The sequence below is a fragment of the Mauremys reevesii genome, linkage group 2 (assembly GCF_016161935.1).
Source record: "Mauremys reevesii isolate NIE-2019 linkage group 2, ASM1616193v1, whole genome shotgun sequence".
In the NCBI taxonomy this organism is placed as follows: Eukaryota; Metazoa; Chordata; order Testudines; family Geoemydidae; genus Mauremys; species Mauremys reevesii.
The window spans coordinates 263,077,283-263,100,571 of NC_052624.1; the positions used below are offsets into that span (position 1 = coordinate 263,077,283).

Genomic DNA, 23,289 nt, shown 5'->3' on the forward strand with positions numbered 1-23,289 from the left:
CCAGTGCTGTGGTTTATACTGCAGAGAACTGCTTTAATCACTGTGTTATTACAGTGCTGCATTCAAAATTTGTTCAGTCTCTGCTTAAAGATCCAAGTATCAGTCCTGATGGAAAAAAGAGATTGGGTGCAAAGGCGTGCAACTACAGGGTAGCACAAAGTAGTAGCTCCGCCGCAAGTGTTCCCATCACAAGGTACTAACATGAATTTGGAGCTTTTTTGGGAATTGTGGGTGTGACCATCAAGAGGGCGGGGGGAGGCTAAAGCATATAGCACTCTTGGTGGCATTCTCCACTAGCAAACTCATAGTGGTGCAAATCCCTGACAGAGTTAACATTGCTCCTTGTGGTATTGATTTGTGTCTTGCAGCTTCTAACTCAGTGATGGCAGGATGCAGCAGGTATGGCGGGGGTTAGGGTGGGGTCAATGGTAGCACATCTACTGAGCCAGTCACACTGCCGGGGTGAGAAGGACAGGGGACAGGGAAGCTGGCATAAGGGTAGACACATTAGACGTAGATCTAGGAGTTTGGGCCGGTCTGTTCCTGCAGATCTCCTGCTTCCAGGAGGTTTTCAGGTTGCACCCACTCTCCATTTTGTGCTACCTTTAAGACTGCCTTTGGAAGTCATGGATTTATTCAAGTAAATTTTCACCTTCCACACATGGAATAGAACACATGGCCCTATGAGAAGAGTAGCTCCATATTGTGACTCACCAACTGTAACCAACATCTTGTCATTTTAATATCTCAATCTCAGTACTGAAGTATCTTTCCAAAATCCTATTATTTACTGGAGAGTGACTGATAGGAAAATATTGATCAATGTCTTTAAATTACATCCATATTTCCTTTATCTTTAAAGATACATAATCTATTTGGAAATCTTTTTAATGCCTTTTGAGCCCCAAGAAAGCAGACACAGACTTATTATGTGAGCAGAATCATTTTAATGGAACAAATAATACATAACCCGAACACTCAGTACTAACTGTGCTATTCATGGATTGTCATACAGCTTATTTTAGTTTTTGAAAAGGCAGCATCTCTTTGTGCATGTAGAAATATTGTCTGAGAATGTTTAATTGAAGGGCAAATCTCAGTTAATGGCAGTTGGTTCTGATTTTTGTTAATTGCTGTAAACAAAGGCTTTTCAGTACTTCCTCAGGCAGAACTTCTACATTTAAGCATCAGTCTTAGTCAGACTTCCCTCTCATCTCCCTCCCCCACCCCCTTTGTTTAGTCTGTGATACAAACTCCCTGCAGATTATGCTGTTGGATTGTGAGTTGCAAGTTTAATGCATTATGACAGGGAATCAATAATTTGTTATGAAAGCTTTCTGAAGGTACCTTGAGGAATTCTAAATGTGTGATACGTTCCCGATAAAGATATGCAGAAATGGTGCTTTTTTTAAAACTCTAAACCCAACAGTGCTTCTGGGATTATGTAGCCATGTAAAATTCCAGTATCCAACTGTAACCCACGTGCCTAATAGGGAGATAGCTCTTTATGAGCTCTATTGGGCAGGGATAGAAGTGAATGTGTCTGGGTGGTTGGTGCTAGGCAGCTGCACAATTAGCACTGCACATCCAGAAGTTTCTGGAATTCGATGTGGTAGTTTTGGGTATGCTCAGTAGGTTCCCTGTAGCTGGACTCAGACTCCCCCAGCTGCACCTCTTCCGCCCCCCCCTCCCCGGAGCCCAGAGCCCCACTGCAGTCGCCGGCTCCCGCTCCAAGCTAGTGCCCAGCCCCGGAGTGCCCCCAAGCCCTCCCCAGCCCCAGAGCGATGGGAGGGCGGGTGGCATGGCCACAGCCTCCCCAACCCCGGAGCACAGGAGGGCGGGCGGTGCAGCCTGAGCCAGGGCCACCTCACAGGGTCTGGAGCCGCGCGGAGCAAGTGGGAAGCGGGGGGAGGAGGGAGGAAGTGGGGTTTGCTGGGGCAGAGCATGGGTGGGGCCACAACTGGCTTCCCTCAGTCTATGTAGGGTGACCAGATGTCCCGGTTTTATGGAAACAGTCCCAATTTTGGGGTCTTTTTCTTTATATAGGCTCCTATTATCTCCCACCCCCATCCCGATTTTTCACAGTTGCTGTCTGGTCACCCTAATATGATTCCCACCGCCCATGCCATGAGGGCACGTAGTCAGGGCAGTTACTTTACAAAAGGCCATGCGCCCTGTGTGGGCTGGGAGAAGTTGAGCCACAAGAGCAGAAACCAGGAGTTTTCCTTAACTCTGAAGCATTTTGCAGCAGGTTAGTTATATTGTTAAGCCTCCCACAGGGAAGCCCTGGCAGAGTGAATTATAGAAAGAGAAAATTGGGAGGGAAAAATAATTTCTTTTATTTTAATTGTGTACTTTGAATGTTGTTTGGTTTTCACCAAACTATTTTAGTTAAAGTGTCTCAACTAATATGATCCACCAACATTTCTTTAAATGTGATCATGAGGAAGAGTCCTATATTTTGTTATTCTCAGTTTTGTATTTTTCTTGTAACAGAGTTTTTTTTAATCTATATACTTAACTGAGTGGTTGGTTAACCTGTCAGTTGACTGGCCAGCAGTGATTTCAGCAGAGGAGAGTCTGCCTGAATCCCAACTGAAGATTCCGACAAGCAAGTGGAGAGAAGATGTTGCTTTTTGACTCTGCTGAGTGTATAGATTTGGGTGATCAAAGACTTTAACTGAGACTCAGGTGAATTCAACCTAAGCTTTTGGGAACTCTGAGTTTCTTCTCAATGTGTTTCTGTGGGGACTGACCTGTTTTTTTATTTATGTTTATGTATAACTATGAAGAGAATGTATGTGGATTATAAAATAACCATGTTGTGTTGTAAACATTACATTGTTATTATTATTATTTATGTTTCTTCATCATAAGATTTATAAAGTTGATAATTAAATTCATTCCTTTTGGGTCTTGAATGCGGGGAGGTTGAGCTCTGTTATCCTGGAGCCTGTCCTCCTGTATAATATCATAAGGCCATAGAACTTCCCTGAAACAAGTCCTCTTTGAACTAGAGCATCTCTTTTAGAAAAATAGCCATGGTTGAGTTAAAAATTGCCTGTGATGGAGAAGCCATCACCACCATTGGTAAATTTTCCCAATGGTCAATTGCCTTCACTGTTACAAATGTATGCCTTATTTAAAATTAAATGCAAATTATAAACAAAGGGCCAGATTCTCTTCTGCATTCAGGCCCCTTTGTGGTGGACCAAAGAGGCCAGAAAATACCAGATTTTGGCGTCTGAGGCGTCCCTTGTTCTAGTGGATTCCCCAGCTGGCAAAGCTGGCTGTTATTTATGTGTAGAGGGTCATGGGGCAGAGCACTTCTGGGCTTCACACAGTCTCAACTGGCAAATGGTCCCCGCTGACCACAGCCAGCTGGCATCGTGTAGAGCATCCTCAGTGTAAAAACAGTCAAGCTAATTTGTGCACCTCCGACCCCAACATCTGCGCCCTCTTCTCTGCTGTTTCCCGACCATCTTTGACAGCTTTTGCTTCTCTTTCCCTGCAGAGGAGAGGAGCATCAAGTGGTACTGGCTAGAGTTGGCACTCCTTGTCAGCCGCAAACACGACGACTTTGTACAATAATCCAATCACTCTGTCAGCTTGAGTGTTATTTTGCAGTGTGAATGCTCTCACTTGAGCCATGCTATCTCTAGAGCAGTGGTTTTCAAATTTCATTGCACTGCAACCCTTTCTGACAACAAAAATGACTACACAACCCCATGCCATAGGGGGCCCCACGAAGCTAAGTTGCTTGGGCTTCAGCTTCAGCCCCATGTGGCGAAGCTCTGGCTTTGGCAGGGGACTGGCATTAGACTTGCTGGGGCCTAGGGCAGAAAGCCCAAGCCTGAACTCTAGCCAGGCCACCTGGGGACAAAGCCCGAGCCCTGCCACCCGGGGCTTCGGCTTCAGCCCCGCACGACAGGGCTTGGGCTTTGGCTTCAGCCCCACGTGTCAGGACTTGGGCTTTGGCTTTCGGCCCTGGACCCTAACGAGTCTAACACCAGCCTTAAAATGAACTCACGACCCACTTTGGGGTCCCAACCCTCAGTTTGAGAACCACTGCTCTAGAGGAATTAAGTCAATGCAGTGATGACATAGCCTATGTTGTAATTTCAACCCTTTTCGTATTAAGTCTAATTTAGCTCTTGTGGTTTCTGGACAGTATCATGCACACGAACAGCACTATACAAATAGTAAATCGTTGTCACCATTAATTAAAATAAAGCACACTTTTGCAGCTTTGCATTTCCGGGCAGAATTCTAGGCATCCAGAATGAAATATGATTTCATTGCTGGGAAATGTTTGTTTATTTTCACATTGAGTGAAGTCTTTTTTCCTTGATTAAGGAGGAAAGGGAAAATATTCTCTAGAACATGCCATATTCCACAGTTTTTGACCCACACCCTGTCCTCTTCATGTATATAATATTGCCAAAGCCACACTCTCTCATCATGTGGTTGCGTTTAAATAACCTCCTGGGTACCGAAGGTCATGATGATTAAAAAAACAACCTGCTAGTACGAAAGAACTTTTTTTAAACATGAAAAAATAAACAAGAGAAATCCCACGCAAACTTGCCATAAATACCAGGCATAATGATGACGAAAGTGGAATAAACTATTTTTATGTATTTGGGGTGACCAAACAGGCCTCACTCAAGTTCTGCTTTATTTTTCAACTTGAGAGCTCTGTGACCAGTCTAGACTTGTAAAATAAATAGTGTTATTGCACTCTTATCAATCATGAAACATAATCCTGTAGCCCCTACCCATATGAGTAGCCTCATTTAATCCACTTGGGCTACTCACATAAGTAAGGACTGAAGTATTGGTCCCGTATATTTTGTATCCATATTTATTTAGCAGTAGAGTTGTTAGTGTTGAATTAAGGTATGGAAGGACAAATTCAAAACCTTTCCTTACAGTTATTTCTCCAAAACTGTATTTTGGCATGGAAATTTCTCATCTTTGGCCTGAGGTCAAAGTTGGCTATTTTTAGAAGATTGGAAAAAATCCATTTAGGTATTTTAAAGTTAGGCAATCAAGCTTCCAAAAAAAGAATCTACTTTCCCCACCTCTCTGTGTTAGTTTATAGCTATATTTATATCTATATCTGCTTATAGGTAAGGCTAAGATTTTGTCACAGTTATTTTTAGTAGAAGTCACGGACAGGTCGTGTGCAATAAACAAAAATTCACGGAAGCCCATGACCTGTCCCCGACCTTTACTAAAAATACCCTGAAGGGGGGGGGGGGCAGACAGAGCTCTGCTGGGGCTTGCAGCTGCTCCAGCCCCATGGCTCCTCCTGTGGCAGGGGCTGACCCAACCCCAGCTGCTGCTCTAGTGGGCTGGGACTGCTGCTCCGGCAGCTTTACGACTGGCCACCGGTCAGCTGTTTCAGCAGCCCTGGAGCTGGCTGCAGGTCAGCTGTTCCAGTAGCCCCGTGGCTGGCCGCTGGTGAGCTGTTCCAGCAGCTGCTGCTTCAGCAGTCTGGGGCTGATAGCTGCTCCAGCCCTGCCCCAGAAGAAGTCCCGGAGGTCACAGAACCCATGACCTTTGTGACAGAATCGTAGCTTATTTATAGATATCTAGATATACCTAGATAATGAGTATGTGTAGGTGATAGCCCCCTACGATAAATTTCAAAGTCAAGAAATAAGTACATTTATCATGCACTGTTGATCACCTCACTGGATCTGACTGCTCCAGCTATCCAAATCGCTGAGCAACTCTCAGATAGCCGACATTATTTTTAAATCAACCTGCATTTATTATTTGTATTTCTGTAGCAGCTAAGAAACAGTCATGGGCCAGGACCCATTATGCTAACACTGTACAAACACTAAACAAAGTCAGTCCCTGCGCCAACATCTTGTTTCTACCTTCTCCCCCAGATACAGAATTTTCCTTCCACTCACCAAAATTTACCCCGTTCCAGAGGGCCAAAATTCAGGTCTGCACCAGTGACTGGTTTTCTATATCTAAAAATGTCAGTTCTTTGAAGAGCCAAGATATTGGGCCTTAAACTCACAACCTTTTTTTAGATCTAGAGAATATTGGTGGGACAGGTGGTAACTAAGGCCCAGATTCTCAAATATATTTAGGCTCCTCATGTCCATTGATTTAAATGGACATGAGGAGCCTAAAGACCTTTGAGGTTCTGAGTCTAAGGCACCTGCCTTTACAAGCTGAGGGATATGAAAAAACAATCCCATTAAAAACTGTTTAAATAGCTCTATAACAGTCCTGAAACCGCTTTCCTGTAACACGTGGCATATATAGAGTTCAAGAGGGTGTGGTGTGGTGTGGTAGAAAGGTTTGGCTGGAAGTTTTCTGGGATGACCAGCATAGCTCACTCCTGACTTCACCACTGAGTAATGTGCCTATCCCAAGTGCAGGCTGGTAAAACCTCAATACAGCTCTACCTCATCGGGCATTCCTCCACTCAGAGAAGAACCACAGAACCTGACCATGCTCTTAGAAGTCTGTATAGCAGGAATTCCCAACTCGCGGGGCATGGCCATAAGTAGGCGTGTCCATCTCTATGGCCTGTTCTAGACAGCTCCAGTGCTGGTCACTTCCTCTAACTGCGTCTGTGGACCTTGAGTCTCTGACCCTTTTCATCTACTAGGTGGTGCTACCTAGTGCAGCTTCCAACAGATTCTGTGGCAAGAGGCAAGAAACTGCACCTTATAGCACTGGGGAGGATGGGGATGGGGATGGGGATGAGCCATGTCAGGAGTAACTTTAAGCAGGGAGGGAACATCACTCAAAATGGAAAGGGGCAGAGGGGAAACAGAACCAAGGTGTAAATGCACTGTGACTTGTCCCCAAAATGGAGGGCAAAACTAAGAACAGAAGAACAAAAAAATGGTCATACTGGATCAGAGCACTGGTAGATTCCTACTTTTGTCCTATGACTGAAGAGGTGTTAATGGGCCACTCTACCCTGAATGGTCCCTTACAATATTTGCTAACTGCTTATGCTAAACAATCTGTTCCATCTTGCATTTGCTGTGAGGCTGGGACAGGAGTACCTTTCACATGAAGAGATCTATGTGGCTCAAAAGCTTGTCTCTCTCACCAACAGAAATTGGTCCAGTCAATAGATATTACCTTGTCTGCTTTGTCTCTCTGGACTGTAATTGCCAGGATGCCTCTGGAGTCTTTTTAAATTTGGCATTACAATGGCTATCCTCCAGTCATCTGGAACAGAGCCTGATTTAAGTGATTGGTTACATACCACAGTTAGTAGTTCTGCAATTTCATATTTGAGTTCCTTCAGAACTCTTGGGTGAATACCATCTGGTCCTGGTGACTTATTACTGTTTAATTTATCAATATGTTCCAAAACCTCCTCTGTTGACACTGCAGTCTGAGACAGTTCCTCAGATTTGTCACCTAAAAAGAATGGCTAAGGTGTGGGAATCTCCCTCACGTCTTCAGCCATGCAATGCAATGCAAAGAATTTATTTACCTTCTGTGCAACAGCCTTATCTTCCTTGAGTGCTCCTTTAGCACCTTGATTGTCCAGTGGCCCCACTGATTTTTTGACAGGCTTCCTGCTTCTGATGTACTTAAAAAAATTTTGCTGTTAGTTTTTATATCTTTTGCTAGTTGCTCTTCAAGTTATTTTCTGGGCTGCCTAATTATGCTTTTATATGTCTCTCTCTGTCTTCAGTGCTGTCCCCCTGCTATTTTCTCCATTGCCCCTCCCTCATTCCTAGTGTTGTGGGTCCTCAGTTGCCACCACTGTACCTCAGTCATTGCCCCTGCCCTGTCCCCCATCTCCTGTTCCTGTGTGGTTTCTCGGCTGCCTCCCACATCCCCATTCCCCAGTGCTGCCCCTTGTGATGTCTCATAGTGCTCTGTCTAACTGTCCCCTCATCCCACTCATGGAGGATAGTCCCATCAATGGCTATTAGCCAAGATGGTCAGGGACACAACCCCATGCTTTGCGTTTCCCTGAACCACTGACTTGCAGAAGCTGGGACTGGAAGACAGGGGATGCATCACTCAGTACATTACTCTGTTCTGTTCATTCTCGCTGAAGCATCTGACACCAGCCACTGTTGGAAGACAGGATACTAGGCTAGATGGACCTTTGTTGTTACCCAGTATGGGCCTTCTTATGACAGAGAGTGGGGCGAATGAGAGAACTGAGAAATGAGGGCGCAGCAAGCAGAAGAGAAGCAGAGAATGGGAAGAAAAGGAATGAGGTAAAATCAGGAATAAAAAATGAAAAGCAAACTGTATTCTTTCAACTTCATGCACCATCCCCACTAAGAGAGATTTTGCAGGGCAAATTATCCCCTCAGCTAGAGTGGGGCTGCACAGGTGTAACTGAGCATGACTGGAAGGCCCTGGGATTGGCACAGATGGAGCTCAGGGTTGTTTACCTTGTGTTTGCCTTGAAGGCTAGAGTGGTATGGTGTGTAACGGCACCCCTGCTTATAGGTCTGCTGGCATTTCCTTCTGCTTTTCTTCTCTCTCCCTGTCCTCTGACCTTGCTACTCCTTCCAACTTCCTCACTGTCAGTTTGCACTTCATTCATATTGCACCCTATATGTAGAAGGCTCTCCCACTATTGCTAGTGCACACCTTCTCTTTCCTCCTTCAAAACCTTCCTTGAAAACACAGTTTTCCTGAGCATCCTTTCCATTTATGTTCTTGCCTTATGCCTCCCTTATTATGCTGGGTCTTGTCTTTCTATGTCTTGTCTACTTTGGGCAGTACACTCCCTGCGGAAGGCAACAGCATGTCCTAGGCATTGTCCACTCATAATATTAAGTAGATTCCTTAGAGAATTAAGTTTAATTGATATAAACCGGGTTTAAACTGCTTTAAGAATGCCCTCACGAGTATGCACCTGTTTTAACTACATTGCGTAAATAATGCATCTTTAGTTAAACAGCTGCAACTTTGTATTTAGGCAAGGAGGAGATTTTTTTAAAGGCACAAATGGCAGTTAGATGCCTAGTTCCCATTGACTTTTAATGAGAGTTAAGTGCCTAACTGTTCTTTGTGCCTCTGAAAATCTCCCCAAGGTCATACTCTATGTTGTGCGAAGCATTGTGTACATTTCCAGTGCTATTTAAATTATAATAATCATTAATATTTCACTCTGCTATAGAAGTCCAACAGTACGCATTTTGAAGATGAATGTTGTTAAAATAAAATACCTGTTTAAGAAACAACTGAGTGTTCTGCTTGTCTATTAGTGCTTTTAAATTGACTTTGAAGATGTTTTTAATTGTATGGCAACTTGGCACTGTAACCGAAGTAGCAATTGCTGAATTGTTTCATGGATTAAATTGATCTGGATCAGGTTTCTTTAAGACAAATATTTATGGAGAATGTGTTGGATTTCACTTTATAATGCTGTAATGGCATGACTACTACACTGATTTTAATGCCTTTAATATCCAAACAAGCTTTTACACTTAGAAAAGTGTCTTGAAATGATATGAGGTCTCTTTTTCAAATCATCTGACTCTCTTTTTTGATGGTATTTTAAGTACTTTTATTATAGTTTAGTTCAAACAACTTCTGTTATACTATTCATTGTAAATCACGTACATGTTTTTAATGTGTAAGAGGAATCTTTTTTGATAAAAATGATGCCCATAACCCATATTTTCAAAGCAGAACTACACTAAATTAGATTTTAATCCATCTCATTCAGAATATCAAGGAGAATTTATTCCTGAATACTTGAACGTCAACAACAAACATTTTAAACACGCCTCAATTCTGAGTTCTCTAGAAAGAAATTTCTTCTGATGCATATTTCCAAATCTGTTGTACATTGCAGTAGCCTCTTTCCTGTTCTTTGCTTAATGTATATAAAGTTTTCATCACCTCTAGTGTAATAATAATTCTCATTTGGGACTAAATGCTGCTGTCCCTTTCCTTCCCCTGGCTCACCTCACCCTGAGTGAACAGGCTTTGTATACACAGTGTAGTTGTAGCTGTGTTGGTCCCAGGATATTAGAGACCTGAAGAAGAGCTCTGTGTGGTTCGCTAGCCAACAGAAGTTGGTCCAAGAAGCGATATTACCTCACCAACCTTGTCTCTTTGTATAGCTGGTTTAAAGGGGCAATCAGGCAAGCAACCCTCTCCAGTCCTTTGACCTAAAATAGCCCAAGCCGACTGGCTGCCACTGGTATAGCTCATGGGCTTTTAATAGCACCAGGGCCTTTGCACACTCCTTACTCACAAGGGTTAGGCCTGTGAAGCTGCATAGTTGTGGTGCCATATCTTCATGCTTCCCTTTGCATTGACATTGTGGAATGGGGCATTCCAATTCTTTGAGGCCAGTGTATCCTCCCTTCTTGAATTCTTAATCTGTGGTATGTTCAAAGGTTGTGAACTCTGCAAGGATTACTATGGTCCAAACTGAAATCAGGCTTCAATGGGGTTGTACCTGCTTGCGTTGTGTCAGATCTGTTTAAGCCTCACCATGAGCCTGATGCTCCACTTCCTCGTACCTTGTATAATCATTGACCCTTATGTAGTGAGTGCACAATGCTACCAGGTGAGAATACTGGTGTTATCTAATCCTTTTGCATTTGTGTTGTTCAGGTATCAGTGACTACACAAGACACAGGGCATTGGGGAAACAGGCCCCATATCTTCAAAACAGGGAGCAAAATCTACAGGAAAACATCTGTGTTGGGTTTGTCCATTTCAGATGAGAAAAACCACATAAACAGACAAAAGGTAAGCTGAAAAAATTAATTGTTTTATAAAATAAGATCCTAGAATCGTATCTGAACATCCAGTTTTTAAATATAGTACATTCACTTTCTCTCAGAATATTTAAATATTCAGGTCATTTATGGTATATTTCTCATACTATTTGAGTTAAAAACTTTGGATAAATTAAACGACACCTACCAAAAGATACCACAACTTATACACATAAAACTATGTAACAATTTAAAAAATATCCACAAAGTAAAGAAAGTAGGATCTCTTAGGAAATGCTACATAATTTCTGCTTAAAAATATACTTGATCATTTTAGTCTATCTTGAAAATATAGTTTGTATTTCATTTCTCTTTCTAAATTTAAGTCTCATATAATTTCCATTTAAGTTAATAAATATGTACAACAAAACCCTTTATATCAATGAATATAAATAGTAAATACTGTATTAGGCCTGGTCTAACATTCTTTGCTCACACAATGACTTCAGTGGTACTTTTCAATTTTGGATGCCAAAGGCTGAAGATCAGGACCTAAATGTCATCAAATGATTATAGCTTTTACAGAAATGACTTTATAATAAAAAAAAGCTCTAAGCTCTGAGAGCTTAGAGCCATTCCAGTCATACATTCCTATAAATAGTCACATACAATGTAGGGGAACAATGTTCTACGTTAATTACTGCTAACAGTAATTAGGGGGAAATAGTGGAGAATGCATGGAAAAATATCTTCAATTAGACGCATCGTTTTTTTACTGATTGGACTTGGTTCCCTATCATTTCAAAAAAGAGTTTTTGGTATAATTGGTACATTTTAAAACTGTGAAGCAACTTGACCACCTTCTTCAGACTTTGGATAGGTTTTTTGGGAAAGTGGTACGCTTTCAAATGCTTCAGCCCATGCGTTAGGGCCTTAATTGTGTCTTGATCAGAGTTTTTTATTCTCCATAGGTTAAGAAGCTTTAGAATTTGTTCTGTAGGTTTGCACAGCTTCATGGTGTGCTGAATATCTTCTTTTCTTACTTTCTTTCCCGGTAAACTCGCCATCAGAATGTTGAGATGTTCAAAGGTTAGATTAGCCTGGCCAATATATTTTAAAATGCTGTTTTCACAGAGATCAATATCTACACAAAACAAAAAGCAAGGAGGGACATTAATATGATTCATTACTATTTTATAATGGCTTAAAACAAACTCTAAAGTCAGAAAAGCACATGTACCCACTAAATGTTTCCTAGTTTTATTTCCAAATAACCCTTTTATCATTGCTGTTTTAAACCTCTCTTACAAAGCACTTAAGCACATGTGTAACTTTTTTTTCATATAAGTAGTCCCAAGTTACGCACATACTTGCTATCATACATTTATTTGTACAATTTTGTAATGTGCATTTTGTCAGATGTACAGTGCATGCGGCAGGGCTCTGTGTCTTACATTGCGCTACACAACTATTTTAGTCCTGATATACAGGAAATGCCTAGACATTTTAGCTATAACTGTCTCTGGTGCTTCAGTTTCAACATAGCACCAGGTCTAGCACAGACACGTTACAATGACATAAACAGACATAGATTAAAAACGGTTTCTCTAGGACACCATTTCAAATCCATTCCTTATAGAACAAAAGTCATTCAAATCTGATGGTTGCTGATGGTGGCTCATGTGAAAAGGGTTTGGTGGTTTTTCAGTGAAAACTCCAGCAACAAGTGTTAACATCACAAAAACTGCCATCATAATCTCACCTTTGACACCGATGGTGGCAGTTTCAGCAGAGAGGTGAAGGAATGAGTAGGGATCCTCTTTCCAAGAAGAGAAAAGCATGTTTGCAGGGGTATGTATGAGATTTTGACTTGCCAGTGCCCACACTATTCCTCTTTGTGACTATCTAAAGGGTTTAGGTCTCTCAAGCCAGCACCTATAGTGCCTTGCTTATACCTAGGGCCCTATCAGAGTCACGCTGCATTTTGGTCAATTTCACAGTCAGAGGATTTTAAAAATCATAAATGTCATGATTTCAGATATTTAAATCTGAAATTTCTCAGTGTTGTAACTGTAGGGGTCCTGGTGGTGGTGGTTGAAAGGTTATTGTAGGGGGATTGTGGTATTGCTACTCTTACTTCTGCTGCACTGCTGCTGGCAGCAGTGCTGCCTTCAGAGCTGGGTGGCCGGAGAGCGGCGGCTGCTGGCCGGAAGCCCAGCTTGGAAGGCAGCACCACTGCCAGCAGCAGTGCAGAAGTAAGGGTGGCATAGTATGGTAGTGCCACCCTTACTTCTGTGCTGCTGCCTTCAGAGCTGGACCCTGGGCCAGTAGCCAGCACTCTCTGGCCACCCAGCTCTGAAGGCAGTGCAGAAGTAAGGGTGGCAATATCACGACTCCCCTACAATAACCTTGCAACTTGCCTGCAACCCATTTTTGGGTCGGGACCCAGTTTGAGAAATGCTGGTCTCCCCTGTGAAATCTGTAGAATATAGGGTAAAAGCACACAAAAGACCAGATTTCACAGTGGAGACCAGATTTCACGGTCCATGATGCATTTTTCACAGCCATGAATTTGGTAGGGCCCTACTTATATCATATACTGTGAGCCCAAGTTTCCCCTGAACTGTACACACCCAGCTCCCACTGACTTCTATAGTTCTTGCTCTCATGTAAATGAGGGCAGTATGGACCCTGAGTATCACAATATTTCCTACTCTTATGGGCCCAAAGGGGCATTGATTTACACTCCGTACATATTACTCAATGGGGTCACATAGACTGCAAGTCTGTGCAGAATTTGATCCTTTCTGTTGAACATAAAGAGTTACGTTCTGCACACAGTCGCACCTACACAGCTCCCATTGGTGTCAATGTGAGCAGTGTGCTCACAAACCAGGGCAGAATTTGGCCCCAGGAGATTACAAAAGTGCTATTTGAAAAGTTACTTCTAACTGTGTTTGCTATGCTGTCTGAGGGCTGGTCTACACTGGGGGGGGGTTGATCTAAGATACGCAACTTCAGCTACGCTATTTGCGTAGCTGAAGTCGAAGTATCTTAGTTCGACTTACCTGGCCGTCCTCACGGCGGCATGTCGACCACCGCTGTTCCCCCATTGACTCTGCTTACTCCTTCTGCTGAGGTGGAGTATGGGTGTCGATTCGGGGATTGATTTATCACGTCTAGATGAGACACGATAAATCCATCCCCGATAGATCGATTACTACCTGCCGATCCAGCGGGTAGTGTAGACGTGGCCTGAATTACCTTGAATGATCTTCTTGACCATATCCTGTTCTTTGTTTTGCTGCTTCCATAATTTCAACAGTTGGAACATCTGTTCTTGAGAACTATGTTTTTGTTTAATCCTTTCTATATTTTCTGCATTAATCTTTGTCCCAGGCAAACCGTCCGTTAGTACATTCAGCCAGTTAGGAGTGAGTTTTTCAGGAACAGCAAACCTGAAAAGTGCTTCCTCGCATAGGGTTACATCTAAAAACAAATAAGAGAGAAAAAGATAAGTTAAGTTGTGGAAGTCAAGGCTAGGAGGGGCCAGCAGATCATCTAGCCAGTGTTTCCCAAACTTGGGACGCCGCTTGTTTAGGGAAAACCCCTGGTGGGCTGGGCCAGTTTGTTTACCTGCCGCATCCGCAGGTCCGTCCGATTGCAGCTCCCACTGGCTGCGGTTTGTTGTTCCAGGCCAATGGGAGCTGCTGGAAGCGGCATGGGCCAAGGGATGTAGTGGCCGCCGCTTCCAGCAGCTCCCATTGGCCTGAAGCAGCAATCCGCGGTCACTGGGAGCCGCGATCAGCCGAATCTGCAGACGCGGCAGGTAAACAAACCGGCCCGGCCCACCAGGGGCTTTCCCTAAACAAGCGGCGTCCCAAGTTTGGGAAACACTGATCTAGGCTGACTTCCTGCACATAACAGGACACTAATCCCCACCGAGTTACTCCTGCACTGACACCAATAACCTGGATAGACTAGAATGACAGCTTTCAGGAGAGACTACACTATTGTATGCCACAAGCACAGAACAGAAGGGACCAAGGTACACCAATGCATGAGGCCCCTGCAATGATAGTGAATTGATTTGGTAAAATAAACCAAGATGATCCAAGCAAGTGTCTGAATTCTTCTGAAATTGTTTGGCCCTGACAAAACATAGAGGGTCCAGAATTGTAAGAAAAACTATTTTAAAAACATGTTTAAATTAAGGTACTGGTCTTTATTTCATAGCACTATAGGCTTCTTACCCCTTCTATATCATCTAATTGACAGTCACTAGAATTTTACAGTTTGCCCATCACCATAGTATCTGAGCACCTAACAGGTTTAATTTTTACCATAGCCATTGCTAATCCCATTTTAATAGTGCTTGTTGGGATACTTACACTACACTTTGGCATTATACATACCTATTCCACATTTTTGAGCTGATGCGTCCGTGTTTTCATGACACACGTTGTCACGAACCGCATTGCCATTCAGTGCTATTTTATGACCCAGTGCACTGCAGTTTGTGTGTTTTTCGCAGGCTGCTTTGGATGAAGTTTCATTTGAGAAAAATCCTTCTGGACATCTCTGGCAAATGGTGTCACTCTCAGGGGTGCCTTTAGAAAAACAAAACCCACTACCTTTTACAAAAGATACATATTGTGTGTGAGTTTTTGTGCACCAGGAAAGAAAATATCAAAAAATAAACCATGACTTCAGATTTTCATGCTTTCTCGCTCCTACATGAACACTCGCTTGGAAGATATTTGTATAATTTTGAAAACTTTTCTCTCAAATTCAGATGCTTGTGCTACAGAAGTATGTTAAATAATGTTTTTAAAAACATGGGCTTCTCATCCTTGCATACATTTGTAAATTAGCTTCAGATAACTTGACTCTATTCAAATGTTTACAAAAGGTGTCTGTCTGACTTTCAGTTTTCCTCCATATTGATTTTTTCTGAGAATCAATTAACGGGCACAAAACATTGGTCCAAATTCTGCTCTGTTACATCTGTGCAGATAATCCCTAAAATAAATTACTCTGGTTGTAACTGAGTAGAATTCAGCCCATTTCTTTAAATCTGTTGCAAGCAGGTTCTTCTTTTTGTGCGTGTTCTGGAATATAATTTAAATACAGTCTACATCAGGGGTCGGCAACCTTTCAGAAGTCATGTGCCGAGTCTTCATTTATTCCCTCTAAGTTAAGGTTTCGCATGCCAGTAATACATTTTAATGTTTTTAGAAGGTCTCTTTCTATAAGTCTATAATATAACTAAACTATTGTTGTATGTAAAGTAAATAAGGTTTTTAAAATGTTTAAGAAGCTTCATTTAAAATTAAATTAAAATGCAGAGCCCCCCGGACTGGTGGCCAGGACCCGCAGTGTGAGTGCCACTGAAAATCAACTTGCGTGCCACCTTTGTCACGTGTGCCATAGGTTGCCTACCCTGGTCTATATATTGGCCTTTAAATTAAAACCATTCATCCATGGTGACTTTCCTCCCTTTCTTTATATATGCACATTTGTGGAAGCTTCTCAATACATATTTTTAATTTCTCAAATATGAAATTCCAAAGTTTTAACAAATTATGCCATTGCATAAACTAAATGAGTTTCCAAAGCCTTTAAAAGTAAGTTGTTGTTCAGTAACATGATAAATTCAAGATTACATATTGATCCCTCTTTCTTGGATTGATTATATTATTCTATACTTGCCTAAAATCTAATAAACATGTATGATCAGGAAAAGTATATAGACAGTATTTGCCCTAACTGCTATTATAAAGAATATATTTATTGTCCCACAGTTAAAGAACTGAGACAACATGGAACATTACTGCACCGCATTGACTGAAAGGGAGAAAATTAATGCATGAAACTTAAGCCAGGCAGCTACTACAAAGAGTCTATCAAAGGAAAATCCCGGCTCAAATCAAAGCTCATACAATATATCCCCAATTCAACAGTACATTCCTATTTGACAAAGCATTTAAGCATGCTCTTAACTTTAAGCACATGCTTAAGTCTCCTTGAAACCAATGGGACTTAAGTATGTGCCCAAAGTCAAGCACATGAGTAAATTCTTCATCGAATAAGGATGCACTTAAAGACATGGTCCCTTCTGACCTTTAAGTTTATTAGTCTATAGTCTATGATTCAATTCTTTGCTAGAATTGAGGACTATATTTGCATTTGAAAATGCCTCCATCTAGTGTATTTTAGGAGTACTTGCTGTTAAAAGCTAAATGCACAGAGGTTTGCGTTAAAATAAGCAAATTCACCTTTACTACAATTTTACATTTCTAAGACTCCCTTAGAAACAAAAGTATATGAATCTCTGAGTTTTCAAGTAGCCAAGAAATAAAGAGTTTATTTATATATACTCAAAAGCAGAACTTCTGCTTTCACTAGATAATGAGTAAAAACATGTGCAGGAGAGAAAGAGCTCTCCTTGTTCATATCTGAACTTCAAAAGTGATTCTGTACAATTACTTAAAATAAATTAATTTTGCAATAGACAACCCTCTAAAAGATAGTCACCGAATAATGGACCACAGAAGGTTACATACAGGTTTGCCTTTTTAATCTGCTAATATTATGCAATGACAGCTGCCAGAAACAATATGAAAGTCCAACTGACAGAGATCTGCACATTTCAGATGATCAGGCATCAACTACCATTGCTAAGAGAATTTCTGGTGGACTTTCCCCTACCACAGATATGCTGCTTTTTCAGGTTGTTCCTTCCAAAAAGATTAGCATCTCCATATTTTGGGAGATGGAGTTAGATTGTCCTCATTCCCAGAAATACCTGCGGGGGTGACAAAGTACATGGAAACTCCATGCAGAGTTTCTTCTGCATCTTCCTCTGAATGGGAAAGGAATAGGGTGGGTGATCTGGAAACCCAGCAGAGTCCTAGGTTCTACATGGTTAAAGCAGTATGGCACCTTTTGCACTGCTCCTCCAGCCTCCCTCCCTCACTTAGAATTTGTGCTGCCATTGACTGTCCCCTGGTGCCCGCTTGAGGGGAATAGCAGGTGCAAAGTGAGAGCCAACACTGCTTTGATCTGCATTAACTCCCAAGTGGATTTCTCTTAGGAAGTCTGCCACATTATTGGGCACCATAGTGCAGAGAGTGGCGAAAGCTTGGTTTGGATTTGACAGGATCAGATCTCAAAGATTGTTCTTGCAAAATGGTCCAAAATGGCAGAAACATTGTACGATCAGGTGATCTCATGTTATTTATGCCATTTTGAGGTGAAATGTCCTGAGAATAGATGTTACTGTGTTATTTCAGTTGCATCCATACCCAAACCAGAAAACAAGCCCCATGTAGTTTTGATCTGACCTAGAATCAAAATTATAATGGCTGATTTAGGTCAACAGACTAAATTCCTGTTCTTCTTTGCAATTTGAAGGTACTTTGCTTTGAGGTTCTAATCAGGGCCGCCCAGATGGTGCGGGCAAGTGGGACAATTTGCCCCAGGCCCTGGGCCCCACAGGGGCCCGCGAGCCCTGACCCGGTGGCGGTCCGGGCCTTCAGCAGCATTTCGGTGGTGGGGGGCCCTTCAGTGCTGCCGAAGACGCGGAGTGACTGAAGGGCCCCCCACCGCCGAAATGCTGCTGAAGACCTAGACTGCTGCTGGGTCAGTACAAGCGCCACAGCTCCCCCGTTTTGCTCCAGGCCCCCTGAATCCTCTGGGTGGCCCTGGTTCTAATTTTGGCCCAATACTAGTTCCTTATCAGTCCTTCGAAGGAACTCACATTCTAGTTAAAATGAGTTTCAAAAGTAAGAGGCATATGTTATTAAAACTACAAAATACCAAACCTTAGTAAATTACAAGAACTAAACAGACCAAAGAGCACCAGTGTGAGAAACAATCTGATCAGTTTACAAAATACTTTAAAATAAGACATTTCCAGTTGCCAGAATCAATTTTGTAGGAGAAAGAGGCTATATATGCTATAGTCCAAATATAGGAACAGTCCCAGAGAAGGGTGAGGCCCTTTTGTATCCAAGAGGAACAAATCATGTGCAATGAGCTCTCTTGGATGGCTGCTAAATTAACAGCGTCTAATAGTCTGACAGTAGGATCACTTCCCAGAATAAATATGCTTTGATGGTGTAGTATACCTAATATTTGGCCAGGAGGATGATCTCTGCTTTGATTCCCTTGCCACTGAAAGATGTATAGTGTCACCAATGCATGCCTCATAGCCTGGGTGCCAGGACTAAGATCAAGGAAGGAAAGTATACTTAATATACTTAATTTTATAGTGCTATACTTCAATGGATCTCAAAGCACTTTACAAAGATGGTTAATTGTCCTTTATCTGCAGTAACAGATATGGAAACTGAGGAGCAGAGAGATTAAGTGATTTGCCCAAGGTTACACTGAGGCAGTGGCAACTGGGAGCAGTAGTCAGATTCCGATTCTCCAGCCTGAGTCCCAGCCACTGGACCACATTGTTTCCATATGTGATTATGAGGCATATTTTTGATAGACTAAGGCCACACTCCACCCTCAGTTACACCAGTGCAAACACATTGTCTTCAGTGATGTTGCATAGACGTAACTGAGAAGTGGTTCACTGTCTTTGAGTTTTCCAGCGATTGCCTTGTCTTAAAAACCTGAAGATTATAAAAGTAATTGTGTTGCCTTTCTTGTTTGAGGCCTACTTGCTTTTTAGTTGATGCAGTCTGCTGTAGTTTGGGAACCCATCTCTCCAAAAGATTATGTGATTAGATCATTTGTCTTCTTCTCGAAGCCTAACACATTTGGCTTGGTCTTGGATTGATGACTTCAGTTTTGTTAGCCATTATTTTATTACCCTTTGATGGATACAGTAAGTAGGCTTCCCACACAACCTAGACTTCTTTTGTGGGTCTTCCAAATGGACATCCTTGTGTATTTTGTTTCAGTCCCCTTGAGTCTTGCTTCTAACCTAGCTGTAAAAGCCACTACACCAAACTTCTTATCTAGCAATGCTTTTGCAATCTGCGTACCAACGAATAGTGTAGCTCTAAAAGCTTCAGACAATACTTCATCAGATGCTGATGAGTGGAGACCTGGATTTAGTTCATTGGCTTCAGATTTGTCTTTAAAGTTTGGAAAACTGATCACATTCCAGAAGATTGGAAAAACAGCTGCATCACTCTTTTTTTTTTTTTTTCAAAAGAAGAGAACAATCAGCTTGCTCAAATGATAGGGGAATACTGTTGTTGTCTGTCCCAGGGCAGGTGTGTATGATCATACTACTGAACTGACTGAAATACTATCTCAACCAAAAAACGACGAGTATGGTTTCTTTACAGGTCAACCTACAGTCCATGCAATATACGGTCTGCAAAATGTTATTGAAAACGACTAGAGTGACCAAAGGAAGTTAACATGTCATTTATAGACTTTGTAACTGCTTTTGACCCAGTGTATCAATCAGAATTGTGGATACTGCTATACCGCTATGGAGGGCCTGAGGACTTAGTGGGCCTAGTGGAGGACCTGTACCACTATACATTTAGTCATATGAGGGTGAAAGATTATATTAGAGACTGGTTTTCAGAAGAATCAGGAGTACTCCAGGGATGCGGTCTCTCGTCTATATTATTTAATGTTCTAATAGACAATATGATGACAAAGCTGCTTGGGGCCAAAGCAGAAGGTGTGAAACTTAAAGATTCATCTTTAGAGGATCTTGAGTATGTGGATGATATTGCCTTATTTGGAGAGACTACTGACCAACTACAGCTAATGCTGGAAGAGCTGCGACAAACTACAGAATCTATGGGATTTAAGATCAATGGTGATAAACCAAAGCTAGGTATAACTCCTATAAAATGGAAACAAATGACCTGCTGATGTTGTATGTAGATGGCAATAGACTGAATGGGTGAATAGTTTTGTCTATTTGGGTAGTTGCTTGACAGCAGGAGGTTCAATAGCCGAAGAAGTTACACATCGGTTCATTCTTTCATCAATGGCATTTAAGCATCTTCAAAGACCTCTGTTTGGGCAGCAGGGTGTCTGTGTGACAACTAAGATATGAGTGTTCAATGCAGTAGTGATGACAATTATATGGAGCAAAAACATGGTGGTTAAAAACAACTATGGAGAGGAAACTAAACAGTTTTCAGTATAAAAAATTATGGCACTTTCTTAACAGCCATTGGTTTGATTTTGTCACAAACAAAGAGATACTTAGACAATCCTGGCAAGTTGCAGTCTTGCACCAGTTGAGAACAAGATGACAGCAATGATGTAATTATGTCCAATGTGCAGAAGATACACTTTTACAGAAGCTTTGTAGGTCTGAGGTCAAAGGAAGCAGAGCACCGGACTGACTACAACTGAGATTGGAAGATGCAATTTTGAGAGATTTAGGAAGTCTAAATCCTCCCATACTGACTCACAGGAAGAAGACTTGCAAGGGACCACTGAAGAAAGAAGTCTGTTCTACAGGCAACCATGGCTACATCATAGCCATGTGAATCTGCTACTGCTACTGTCAGAAACAGTTTATTTGTTTTAATAAAGGACAAATTACCTGACTGATGGATTGCTAGACTGAGTTGTTTAATCTAGTATGCACAGCACAGCCACATCAATCAGACCAGATGTGGACAGCACCACCATGCATCAACAATAACTCTTTAACCCCCCTCTTCTGTTGCATAAAAAGTACAAATACACATATGTTGCTGGTCACATCTAAAACCCTGCTGTGTATTTACATCATCCACAACCATACAGCATACATGCACATCTTTGTTCAGGTGGAACACACAATGATACAGACTCCAAAGTAATTACTCAGTGCTAGGAAGATTGATTTTTATACCAAATCCATAAGGAGCTGAATGTTCAAACTTTGGATCCTCTTGGGCCCTCAGCTCACTTCTTTCAAACATACTCACTGGTGGCCTAACTCTGCTCCCACTAAGGTCAATAATATAACTGTCACTGGCTTCAATAGGAATAGAGGTAGGCCAATGCTAACTACTTTTGAAATTCCCGTTCATTATCCTTTGTTTTTCTGCTACTAGAGTTTCCAAGTTAACAGTGATACTAACTATGGCCCCAAACCTGCATGGATCCTTATGCCCAGAAATCCATAGATTTTTGCCTGCATGTATCTCTACACCCAAAATTCAGTGGGATTCAACACAGGCATAGAAGTCTGTGCATGTAGATCCTGTTGCACAATCAGAGCCCATGAAACAATTAAAATGCCATCTAGATCTATGCAGTAGCATGAAGGATATGGTGTAACTATGATTAGGCAGAATGCCAGCTTCCATTTCTTTTAGGCCACATTCAATGTTGGCACTAGACTGGGCCATGTCATTTGCAGGATGACAAAATATTTTGTTTCAAGACAGGAACTTAGTCTTAACAATTTATTTTGTCTAAAATGAAGAAAATGCTCCATGGAAACAACATTGCTACAGCCTTTATCCCTCCCAGACATACAGCATGTTACCAGCTTGTTTGACAAAGAAGTAGTTGGCTGGTCTTTGGATGATAATAATAATGGTTTCTCTTGCAGTTCCCATTTAGGACACCGGTAATTAATTATTACCACATTTTGCTCTGACTCTAGAGCTACATTAATATTGTTATAATTGTGCTCTTGGTGCTGTATCAGTTAATGCTTCTGGTGTTTGTCAAGATACACAGTGGCTTGAAACAGCAGATTTCAAAATGACAGAACAGAAATACTGTATCCCAGATAATGTTCCTTTAAAAGAGGCTATCCATCATGTTTCTCATTAGAGTGAAATTTGCTACATTTGTACTGCCATTAAATTACACGTTCAGTAGGAGCAGAGTATTCCACTGAGAAATGTTTCTTTGGCTATTGTCCAAAGCAATGTCACAACGGTAACAGGTTGCATTAGCTTTGCCATTTATTAGTCTGTAATTTCATCTGGACAAGCTTGTTTCCTAATCTTTAAGTGCCACAAGTCTTTAATGCTTTGTACAGCTCTAATTAATTCTGTTGCATATTGAAAGCAGATACGTACCTGGTTGTACTACACCAAATCCAGGAGGACATTCTGTGTGCCTTAAACAAAATTCTAGCTCAAGGTATCTCCCTTCAGTACATTCACAGATGCGGTTCTGTGTACTGTTGCATTCTTGCTTCACATACTGCAGCTCTTTGCACACTATGTTGCAGTACTGGCATTCATCGTTGTTGTTCCAGTCCTCTGCATAGTACTGATCTGGACATGGTGCACATTCAGTCTTTTTTGTAGCTTTACAGTGCTGTTTTACATAGGTTCCTGGTGGGCACTGGTCACACATGAGTTGGCGAGATGTTAATGGGTCATAATGGAGATACTTTGGGAGAGCGGTTTCTTGAGTTGTCCACTTAACAGAGATATCCAAGAACTAGCAAAAGAAAAATAAAATATTGTTCTCTTTAGTTCTATAATACTGCACAGCCAAAAAAAACCCCTACAGTTTTATGTGCTTATGTATCTAATCATGTCTGTCTCTTCAAAGTCATTAAAAAAAGACGTACTGCAGCAATATATAAAAATATGAACCACCTTTCCTACTCTCCAGTTGCTACATTATCATCGAA

At 41.7% G+C, this 23,289-nt stretch overlaps 1 protein-coding gene across 2 annotated transcripts in view; it reads right to left on the reverse strand.

Annotated features, from left to right (window-relative positions):
* Positions 1-10,780: 10,780 nt before the first annotated feature.
* Positions 10,781-23,289, reverse strand: part of TNFRSF11B (TNF receptor superfamily member 11b) — a 71,537-nt gene continuing 59,028 nt past the window's right edge. For both annotated transcript variants that reach the window (XM_039521440.1, XM_039521439.1), the window contains exons 2-5: positions 22,724-23,093; positions 15,116-15,310; positions 13,965-14,189; positions 10,781-11,844 (exon numbers count right to left, since the gene is read on the reverse strand). In XM_039521440.1, coding sequence (XP_039377374.1) covers positions 11,456-11,844; positions 13,965-14,189; positions 15,116-15,310; positions 22,724-23,093 — 1,179 coding nt within the window. In that variant the 3' untranslated portion in view covers positions 10,781-11,455. The remainder of the gene's footprint in view (positions 11,845-13,964; positions 14,190-15,115; positions 15,311-22,723; positions 23,094-23,289) is intronic.